This window comes from Epinephelus lanceolatus, chromosome 24 (assembly GCF_041903045.1).
Source record: "Epinephelus lanceolatus isolate andai-2023 chromosome 24, ASM4190304v1, whole genome shotgun sequence".
Taxonomy (NCBI): Eukaryota; Metazoa; Chordata; class Actinopteri; order Perciformes; family Serranidae; genus Epinephelus; species Epinephelus lanceolatus.
The window spans coordinates 21,048,167-21,060,180 of NC_135757.1; the positions used below are offsets into that span (position 1 = coordinate 21,048,167).

General features: G+C 36.9%; 1 protein-coding gene across 1 annotated transcript in view; it reads right to left on the reverse strand.

Annotated features, from left to right (window-relative positions):
• The window catches only part of LOC117250151 (calcitonin gene-related peptide type 1 receptor-like), a 30,804-nt gene extending 19,092 nt beyond the window's left edge, over window positions 1-11,712 (reverse strand). The window contains exons 1-4 of the mRNA XM_033616184.2: window positions 11,535-11,712; window positions 7,612-7,698; window positions 470-620; window positions 263-370 (exon numbers count right to left, since the gene is read on the reverse strand). Coding sequence (XP_033472075.1) covers window positions 263-370; window positions 470-620; window positions 7,612-7,680 — 328 coding nt within the window. The 5' untranslated portion in view covers window positions 7,681-7,698; window positions 11,535-11,712. The remainder of the gene's footprint in view (window positions 1-262; window positions 371-469; window positions 621-7,611; window positions 7,699-11,534) is intronic.
• Window positions 11,713-12,014: the final 302 nt, after the last annotated feature.

Here is a 12,014-nt window from a genome sequence, read left to right on the forward strand (position 1 = left end):
GAAACAGAGTATTCAAAATGGACGGAGGTTAATACTCACAGGGATTACTTTTACATACATTTACTTCATTAATGAAAACTTCAGCCACGTTTAATTGGAACATCCTACATTGTAATATTGTATATGACAGAAAATAAAGGAAAAGGTTAATAGGTCCCCTTTAAATATCATCTAAAGACTGGGAATTCAGCTTTAAACACAGGGAAACGGCACTCAAGTTGCTTTAAGTTGGTAAATTTGACATTGAATTTTAGAAATTTACCTTGAGGATCAAAATCGTGATAGTAGTCTGGACAGCTCTGCTCTGTTTGTCCGGGTTCAGTTTCATCCCAGCACAGCCACCCATCCCACGTCGCGTTGCAAACTGGCCCTGCAGACAACAAAGGACACACAGTGATATGTTGAAGTGACTTCATATGGTTAGTAGTGACATCAAGTCACCAAAGGCTTTTTGAGATCAGCTCCTCACCTATTGTTTTAGTTTTGCGGTGTGATTCTTTTATAATCCTTTGGAAACATTCGTACTGGGCTGTGGCGATTTGGTTCCCTGTCGACTGATGTTCGCCCCGATGATTTAGATGCTCCTGGTAACCCTCCTCAGAGTTTGCCTCCACCAGCAGCTTTAGAGAGATTATTGGGATTTAGCATGCAAACCCACACAGGTGTACAGAAAATAGAGTGTTAATCAAAAGCTTATAAATAAAACATTAAGATAAAATATATGATATAGATAATTTGTAATGCAATAAAAAAGTCACAAGCTGTATTGTTTTGTCTTCTGTGGCTCTGTGGGGGCTAAAATCACTCTCAGGTTGCATTATGGGAAGTGTAAGATCAAGATCGACCCATATCTGCACCTAATTAGTAGTAGCACTAACACTAACTTGCACCTAGTTAGTATATCTCAGCATCTGCTGCTTCAATTTTGGCCATTCTTTTTTAATCTGTCTCTCATAACACCCACAACTTTATGGAAGTGCAATACTAAATCACTTCTGTAGTGCCCCTTTAAGGAGTGCCCCAAGAGCATGGGCGGATTATGAGACAGTGGGCCTGTGGGCACATATGCAAAGGGCCCCACCACTCAGCAAAACACACAGGTGGTTGTGGTTGTTTTGTGTTTCTTTGTAGTCGTTTTGCATCTTTTTGTGGTTTTGTGTATCTTTACAGTCATTCTGTGGTGTCCATGTAGTTGTTTATGTCATTTTATGGTCATTTGGGTCTCTCTGTGGTAATTTGGTGTGTCTTTAAGGTAATTTTATGTCGTTTTTGGTCATTTTGTGTCTCTTTGCGGTTGGTTTGCCTGTTTTTTGTAGTTTTATTTTACACTGGCTCCCCCCTCTACTGGAATTTTTGGGTAATTAATACTCCTCTAATCACAAGTACGTATTCACAACTGAGAAAAACGTAAACATAGCTGGCCAATCAGGACATGCCTAACTGAATATGTGTGGATCCCACAGTATATAAGGAGGCAGATTCCTGCCATCAGAAATCCTTTTTCTCTTTAATGAATTGCACACTAACCTCCAGCTGGTCAGAATCAGTGTGGCTGGGTCAATGTTATGTTGCAACAGAGTGTTCATGCATCAGACTCCACCCATTGTATCTATAGAGTCCAGTAGAGGGCAGAGCCTGTGTAAGATAGAACAAAGGCACAATATTGTAACCCTAGTCCTATTAGCACAGGCAGTGACCACTATCTTGGATCCCTGTTACTCCTATGTTGCATGCTGAACAGGGTGTAGGATGTCTGATGGCTGCCTCCTTATATGCTGTGGGGTCTGCACATGTTCGGATAGGCACGTCATGATTGTCTGGCCATGTGTATGCTTTTCTCAGTGTGAATGTGTGCTCATGATTGAAGGAAAATTACCCAGAGTCCAGTAGATGGCTCCACCTGTGCTAACAGAATTAGGGTTACAATATCGTAACCTTTGTTATCATGTGTCTCTTTTTAGTTTTGCATCTCTTTGTGGACTTTTTTATGTCTCTTTGTCTCTTCCTGTTTATTGTGTGTCAGTTTTGGTGACATTTTGCAGATGAAGGTCAAGGGGGGCCCTGGCACTATGGGCCCCTGATCCTGTGTCCAGTAGAGTGTTGAGTCATCCATCTATGATTAGGAGGATTAAAGTACTCAGCCAATCACAGAGTTTTAAATGTCAGGAAGGGACTGGGTGCTGCTTTTTAAAAACAAAGAACTTCAGTTATGCTGAAAAATATTCTAAAAACTGGAAATTACATAGAGATTTGGTTCTGGGGTTATATTTTATCAAATGTGCATGGCCAAAAAAACCCAGAACCAAATAGAATTATAGCTGCTGCGCAGTGATGGGTCGGGTCCGGGCATTTTTAGGCAATTCTGAGCAACAAGCAGAAGAATTGGAAGACATTTCACAACACAATCTGCCTTTTGCATAAGCTGAGGCTTGAACTCACAACCTCTGAGACTGAGGATCAATTTATATCTCACTGAGCTAATTAGTCAGGGACAATTCATATGTAGCTTCACAAACTGACTAAGCCAGATGTGCAGGTTTAGCAGCTGTCCATGCATGGAAAAGCAGATTTCAAACCACTGTAAAAAATTCAGTTATCGAAACAAAAATCTGAAAATACACATATTGCATCTAGACAGCATGGAAATGTTGGTAATTTATTTTAACAATGATTGATTTGCTTCATAAGTGAAAAACTGATGTTTAACTAGTTGAGCTATGTGCAAAGTGAGAAGCCTCAGATGGTTTCACACTGAAGTATTGACACTGGATCTTTGTGCAAAGTTTGGTTTATTTTCAAGCATGAGAAGGCAGAATTTCTAGCAGAAAAAAGACTTGAAGATGCTGCACCGTGATCAGTCACGCTCAGGCAATTTTAAGCAATAAGCTGAAGCACAAGAAGATGTTTACATTACAATGTGGATTCTGCACCAGTTGAAGCTTGAACCCGCAACCTCTGGAACCTAAGACGGTCATCTACCACTCTGAGCTAATTGGCAAGTAGCAACTCAACAGTGGCTTCACAAATTGAGTAAGCCATTCACTGTTGTGTAGGAAAGCAGCCATCCGTGCATGGAAAGGCAGATTTGAAACCACTGTAAAAAATTCAGTTATTAAGACAAAAATCTGAAAATAAAATTGCATCTAGACAGCATGGGGATGTTGGTAATTTGTTTGTAACAATGATTGATTTGCTCCATAAGTGAAAAACTGATGTTTAAAATTACCATTTTTAAATTGACTCCAATTGTTCACATTAGAGCAAAATTCAAAATGCTGTCAAAAATTCAGTTTTTGAGATAAAATTCTCAAAATTTGCCACACATCATCTACCATGACTCTAGAATTTTGTCATTTTTTTCATGAGCATTGAAGATTTATTTAGCAAGAATTTGCATGTATGGGGCATTCTACCGATTTTGTGCAAAGTGCTGTCCCTTAACAAAAAAAACAACAAAAATGATATAATTGAGTATTCAGACATAGATATTTACAAAGTTGTTATGTTATGACCTATTTAAACCCAGGACATTAAATAAAAAAGTGATAAGCTAAATATATACAAAATCACCATTTATAGGGTACTTTCTATTGGGAAGTAGCTGTCCCCAACCCTGACCTCTAAAATTCAATTCATGTAAATAACACGTAAAACATTTTTCATATTTTTTTCAAAAGTGTAATTTAAAACATCTTTGTGATTAAGTTTAAACAGAAGTTGAAAGATTTAGATATATTGTGGGATTAATTTTTAAATTAAGAAACTATGCTAAAAAAATAGTGTCCCTTGTTTTCATGTCACTACTGAAACACAAGAGTTTTAATGCTCTGGTTGAGTCTGGATTTTAGCCACACCCCTGAATTTCTGAGACGGGAGGTAGTACTGCATCCCCGTCCCACATGGCTGCATGTAAGTCGCTGACTCCCATCATTTTTTAAATAAATGTCTTCCAAAGTCTGAAAATCAGTGTGTAACTTTTAAAACCGTCACTACCGAACACATGTTCTCTTCAATTATGTAAAAATTTGGGGGGTTTATGCAAAATATTATGTTTTTCTGTGTGAACAACTCTTCAAATGTGTTTGTTAGCCATGTGACTGCTAGTATTCTTTAGTTATCCTGAAAAATAGCTAGGATTGTCACTACCGAACACATGTTCTTTTCAATTATGTATGTATTTGGGGGGTTTATGCAAAATATTATGTTTTTCTGTGTGAACAACTCTTCAAACGTGTTTGTTAGCCATGTGACTGCTAGCATTCTTTAGTTATCCTGAAGAAAAATAGCTAGGAATGTCACTACTGAAACAGTCACTACCGAAACCTATGGTTAAGTTTCAGTAGTGACATGATCATTTCGGTGGTGACAAAATGGAATGGTCAGTAGTTAAACCCCATAATTTTGTGGTCCAAAGTCCTGCTCTTTTCTGCTCTACTCGACTCTACCCTGGTCAACTCTACTCTGCTTTACTCTATACTCTACTCTACTCTGCTCTACTCTACCCTGGTCTACTCTACTCTGCTTTACTCTATACTCTACTCTTCTCTACTCTACTCTGCTTTACTCTGTTCTGCTCTTCTCTGCTCTGCTCTGCTCTGCTCTACTCTACCCTGGTCTACTCTACTCTGCTTTGCTCTATTCTGCTCTACTCTGCTCTGTTCTGCTCTGTTCTGCTCTACTCTACTATACTCTGCTCTGCTATACTCTACTTTGCTCTACTCTGCTCTACTCTACTATACTATAATCTACTCTTCTCTGTTCTACTCTGCTCTACTTTGCACTACTCTGCTCTACTCTACTATACTATAATCTACTCTTCTCTGTTCTACTCTGCTCTACTATACTCTACTTTGCCCTACTCTGCTCTACTCTACTATACTATAATCTACTCTTCTCTGTTCTACTCTGCTCTACTATACTATACTCTGTTCTACTCTGCTCTACTTTGCACTACTCTGCTCTACTCTACTCTACTCTACTATACTCTTTTCTACTCTATTCTGCTCTACTTTGCTCTACTCTACTATACTCTGCTCTGCTATACTCTATACTCTGTTCTACTCTGCACTACTTTGCTCTACTTTGCTCTACTCTGCTCTGCTCTGCCACACTCCTATACTCTGCTCTGCTATACTCTATACTCTGTTCTACTCTGCACTACTTTGCTCTACTTTGCTCTACTCTGCTCTACTCTGCTGTGTTCTACTCTGCTCTACTTTGCACTGCTCTGCCACACCCCTATACTCTGCTCTACTATACTCTTCTCTATTCTACTCTACTATGCTCTGCTCTACTCTATTCTGCTCTGCTCTACTCTTCTATACTCTGCTCTACTCTATAATCTGCTCTACTCTGCTCTACTCTACTCTATTCTGCTCTGTTTTGCTCTACTCTACTATACTCTGCTCTACTCTGCTCTACTCTACTATGCTCTGCTCTGCTATACCGTATACTCTGCTTTACTCTGGTCTACTCTACTCTACTTTACTCTGCTCTACTCTATACTCTACTCTATTCTGCTCTACTCTGCTCTGTTCTTATCTACTCTGCTCTGTTCTACTCTGCTCTACTGTATTCTACTCTGCTCTACTCTACTATACTCTGCTCTACTCTACTTTGCTCTACTCTATTCTGCACTACTCTGCTCTACTCTACTATACTGTGCTCTGCTTCACTCTGCTCTACTTTGCTCTACTCTACTCTGCTCCACTTTACTATACTCTGCTCTACTATACTCTTCTCTACTATGCTCTGCTCTGCTCTATTCTGCTCTGTTCTACTCTGCTCTACTTTGCTATGCTCTGCTCTACTCTACTATACTGTGCTCTGCTTCACTCTGCTCTACTTTGCTCTACTCTACTATACTCTGCTCTACTATACTCTTCTCTTCTCTGCTATGCTATGCTCTGCTCTATTCTGCTCTGCTCTTCTCTACTATTCTTTGCTCTACTATGCTCTGCTCTACTCTACTGTGCTGTGCTCTACTCTGCTCTACTCTGCTCTACTCTACTATTCTCTGCTCTACTCTGCTCTACTCTACTCTGGTCTACTCTATAATCTACTCTTCTCTACCCTACTCTACTCTAGTCTGCTCTACTCTATACTCTTCTCTACTCTATTCTGCTCTGCTCTGTTCTGTTCTACTCTGCTCTACTCTACTATATTCTGCTCTACTCTGCTCTACTATACTCAGCTCTAATCTACTCTACTTTGCTCTTCTCTGCTCTACTCTGCTCTACTTTGCTCTACTTTGCTCTATTCTACTATACTCTGCTCCACTATACTCTTCTCCACTCTGCTCTGCTCTGCTCTGCTCTACTCTCTCAAAAATTAAATTGTTTTATTGACCACAAAACATTTGTCTTTGAATTTGTAATTCCCACCATAAGGCATACATTTGAGGAAACACTGGGTGTTTTGTAAAAAATAAAGTATATTGAGTTATCAGTTAAAGTATTATGATGCTAATCGGTTACATTTATGTTCTGTTTCATCAGTTATTTACTCTGAAATCAATCTGATCAGCGTTATGCATTTTACAAAGAAAGATTGCATTTAGATTTCGAAGAATTCTATAATTTGAACTTCGAAATTTGTTAAAATATTAATTATTATAGATTTAATTGTGAAAACCTTCAGTCAAAATTTGTAAAAATTTAAATCTTTAGACAAGGGAAGAAACAAGCATAACAGGTTGATATATATTTTTTTGTAGAATATAATACTATATGTTTCGGTAGTGACAAATTTTGGGAGAGGAAAAACCTTCCAAAACAGTCTGAAAATACAATATAAAAATTTATAGTCATTTTACTAGATATGTGACCTTGACATATGGTACAATATATATAGGGACAAAGTTTTGGAAATAAAACATACAAAATTTCAAAATATTTCCAGCCTGACTTTGCACACATTCGATAGAATGCCCCATATATGTTTACAGTACCGTTTACAGTCAAACATTTTGATGCACTGTAGGCTCAATTTTTGATAAAACAAAAATCTGAGAAACATACTTTGTGTAGGACAGTCTGAAGATGCTCTGTAGCAAGTTTGATGTCAATTGAGCAAAAATTGTGGGAGGAGATAGGTTTAAGAAGTTTTACAGTTTTTGAAAAAAACAGAGTGATGAACTTCATAATTTTTAATAGGTTTTAATGAACAAAAGTTTCTTCAGTACTGGGGCTACAGTTTGATGAAAGTTGTGAAGTTGTAGCACGTATGGTTGATTTGTTATGAATTTTCAAAGTTTTGAACTTTAGACGCTTGCTGTAGCGCCACCATCAGGACTATTGGCTTGAGTTTACAGCTGAGGATATTTGGTATGAGACTGGACCTTTGTGCAATGTTTGGTGAGTTTTCACCCATGGGAAGTATGATTTCCTCGCAAGAAGAAAGAAGAAGAATACCTAGGATTACAATAGTGTCCTGGCAGCTTAGCTGTCCGGACCCTAATAACTCTAACAACTTGCTTCAAATTTGAATGGATGATCTAAAAATGCAATGGTTAAGTTGCAAAAACAGACAAGACAAACACGAGAGGGTGACAAATTTGCCAAAATAATATACCTCAGGCTAAAGTCCACACAGGTCAGATAAAACATCTACCTTATTGAGGGCACACAGGACCAGGAGATACACTAAGCTGTTTCCATCCATCTGTGCTCTGATCACCATGGACTTTGCAATCAGTTTCTGCACAAGAAAACAATATAAGTGTTGCAATTATTTTAAACAATGTGACATTTTCAGTTATCCAAAGTCATGTAAACAAGCAAAACTATATCTCCAAACCCATGTTTTTAATTTGGAAAGGCAGGTCTCCTCTATTTGGACGTTAAGGTGACAGATGTGACCCTCTGCTTCCTCTGTTCCCCACAGCTTCCTTCCTGCATGCTTATTATGCATGTTGAGCAAGTTTAACTAAGGTTTTGCCAAAAGACATCAATGTGGCAAATGAAGTACGAGCATTTGTTGCATTTACTGTACATACAGTATACTAAATGCTGGATTTGCTGTATGTGGGTACGATGCTTGTAGAGGATACAGATACAGATACAGCTGGAAGAGGAGAATCTCATTTTATCATATTATCTAAGCCAGAATAGATGAGCAGAACATGTCTGAGTGTATCTTTTTCAGACTATATATACAGGTAATGACTAAATTCTCATGTTTAATATTCCTTCAGCTGCAGCAGATAGATTGTGCTTCAGTGGAAGAGATGTGACCATCACTGTGACAGCACTGGATATGATGACTGAAATATTGGAGGTAAAAATAGTTAAAGCAGTGACAGTTAGTAGTGATAGAGGTTTTGTTTTCACCAATATTTTCAGTGATGTTGTTTGAATTGAACTGTATTTGAGTACTTTCTAACCAGAGATAAAAATGCCCTGTCACTCTTTATCTCATGTAGTTGCTGCACAGAACATAGAGTCACAATTAATGTTTTATTTTGGGAAAAAGACTGATTCATAATAAGCTCAACCCTTGTCTGTAACTGTTATTAAAAAGTGCAGTCACCTGTGATGATCTGTAATGCCTTACTTTCGTTGTACATGGAAAGTTGCATTCCAAAAACAATGAGCCTTACTGGAAAGTTTCATGATACAGATCAGACTGGCGAGCTACTTATCCTCTTTTAACACACACAATACATTTTTAAAATTGAGTTTGTGGTCTGAAATCATCTCTATCTCTAAGCCAATTCGTCACTCTAAAAAAAGATTCCACTGGCTCAACTTAATAAATAAATACAAAAATAAATAGCGTTAAAATTTGCATGCATCTTTTAGTTAGTAAATCCTATAAGTCCTTTCTAACAATAATAATAATAGTAATAATAATGATGACTTTATAAAGGACACGGAGGAAGGTCCATGGCATACCACATAAAAACAATCATCTATGTACAAAAAAATATAAAATAAATATATATAAATAAATAAATATATATATATATATATATATATAATCAAGAAATACCCAACACTACACTATGCAAGTTCATATAAAAAAGACAAAATTCTATAAACTGCACCCACACTGGAGAGCCAGTGGCCACACAGTCTAGATGAAAACGTGACTGAGCTCATCTCGGGGATGGCCAAGGCATGGAAGATACCATTTTCTGAGATAGAGAGCCAGCACATTAATCAACATATAAGATTTCATATTAGAGCAGGGCAGGTAGGCACACCAACATTTACAAACATTTGGCTGGCACTGCACCATCGTAGATGTTTAAGAAGCAGTCTCATGCCATCGTTATAGGCCAGATTAACTCTTTGCGTGCTGCTCTTCTGAAAGGAGCACCACATGTGGGCAGCATACAGTGGTGTCCAAAATTCTCTATAAAGAGTGATCGTCACATTAACTGAACACATGCTAAAGCAAGCTTGTGACACTGACTGTGGATATCTTTATCATCAAATAAAATGACACTGACAGTATGTTAAGAGCAATACCAGAAAAGAAGAATTCAGGAATTACTAATTTGCTGTCTTCTTTACTTCTAACAATCATAATCTTCAACAGCTGTTGTAGGCCGGCACTATATGAGCAGAAGATTACCATAATCTGACAACTCAATCAGTTTAATACACCAACATGATTTGACCTTGTAAAGCTTATCCCAGTTGGCATTCTAATATTTATTCACTGTTGAATCAATGTCATAGACCATGGTTGGATCACTGTTGAATTACATTTTGAATTTGAAAGACGAATCAACGTTGATTTTGCAGTCTTGTTTCATAAACCTTTAACGTTGTTTCAAAATGGTTTAAACAATAACAAAAGATCTTTCTGAAATTTCAATGACAATTTATGAGAATTTTGTTACCCTTTCTGTAATCATCAGAATTAAATGTTGTTTCAGTGTTGTTTTAATGTTGAAACAACAACTGACATGATTTCAAACACATTTCAATGTTGAAGGTCAGTCGTGTGCCAGCTGGGAAATAAGTTAAACCAACTTAATATTTATCCAAAAGCTGTGGTGACACTTAATGGTCAAAATATTTCATTTAAGATATTCCAACTTATTTATTTTAATGCCATCCTACTCAAAAAAATGTTTGATTTTACCAACTTCTTAAAATAAGTTGTCAACAGACTAAAACATGCTAATATAACAAACATATTTCTAATGCTGAAAAACATCTTTATTTTAAGCGTTCCACAAAGTGTAGGCATTCTCACAACTTTTATTTTATTATTTTTTATTTTATTTCATTTTGTTTTATTTTGCTTATTTGACTCGTTCTCGTATGTAGCTCCTTTTGGCCCAATATCGTATACCTTTTAAACTGTTTTTAAATTGTTTTTATCCTTTTTACTATTGTAAAGCACTTATAATGTTGTTTTTTAAATGTGCTATATAAATAAAGTTTGTTATTATTATTATTTGTAACAGCAACAGTCAGTATAGAAAATAGCATGTATCATGATACTGTTAAAGTGAGTAAATATTTTAGATAGGTAACTGGATGTTTTAAATATTTTGAAAGGTTAAATGTTATTATAATTTAATATTTAATGAAAGTTTTCTATAGATGCAGGTAAATATCATGAACCTCTGTCCGCAGTCTTTATAGCCTAAGCTAGTTTGCAACATCCGCCCCTTTAGGCCTTTATACAAATACACACTAGCTCCAAAAGAGGTTTTGACACAGTGGTAGGCATTTATGGACACATTTAATATTTGCAAATTGGTTTAACATATTTAACCTACTTAGTTCCACAATAATATGGCAGTGTCTAATCTGCTTCAAAGTGTCTGATAAGAGTATGATGAGTGTTTCATTCCTGGTACATCATCATCATATTTCAAATCTACAATTTCCTGTCAATCACAACATCTTTCCATCTTTGTCCTCTCAGTCCTGCTACAATATGAGAGCAACCGTTCTCTAAAATCCAGGGCTTCACATCTGGAGTAACAAAGAGTTTATGATATATTGACATAGACAGACTTTATTAATTTCCAACTCCCATGACTGCTAATTCAGGGAATATTTGACACTTTATAAGATTAATATATTCTTGAACACACCCAAAAGACTCTCTCAAGGCCTAGAAAGACACCTAATAACTCAAAGTGAAGTTACTCCCTTGTTGTGTGGGATGTCTATGCCAGAACACTGATCCATGTGAAGTAGGCTTTATTAGCTCCATTTCACCACTTCATATGACCTTGATATAATGTGTTTAAATAATCCAGCTACACACTGGGTCGGCTCCTATCATCTCTGTTTATGTGTTTTGTGGTAAACATGGATTTGCTCTCTGTTTAATACTAATTTAGAGCAAATAAACTGATTTTTGTTTTGTCTTTCTACGACTTAAACCTTCACCACAATCCCCGCTTTCCATACATGCAGCATATAGCCTCAAGTATAACATTTCTAGCTCAATTTGACATTTAATAAATTAACTTTTGACCTGTTCCCAGCAGCGTAACCACAGTGCCTGAACAGTGATAACAATCAACATGCAGAAAAACTGTAACTATTAAAGAAACTTACCTTTTCAGGTGCAGAAAAAATTTTAAAAACACAGTGTTTGCCACTTCTTGAAGAGGAATCCTTCAGTTTTAGAGTTTACCTTTGCAGAGAAAGAAGATTTCTATAAGAGTAGTCCTTCAGCATGTGTGTTTCGCAGCAGAGTCAGAGGCAACACTGAGCTGTCCTGATAAGAACTGACTGGGGCTGTGGATGACATCACATGCTTGCCTTTTGTGGAGGCAGCTAGAGGGACATCCCTAGTAAAACATGAATAGGCCTAGTAATGAAAAAAAAGCCCTGGATCTACTAATGTGTCTTTTAATTCATGTATTAAAACCCTCAAAAATAATATGATATCACTGATCAAAAACACAAGTTTTGGGTCCTCTATGTCAGTCAAGCAGCAGATTTTGTGTGTGAAGAGACTTAATGTTGCAGCTGGTAAAGGTGGAGCTTATTGTAAACACTTTATAAACTACTTGGTGGTTAAATCTATAATTA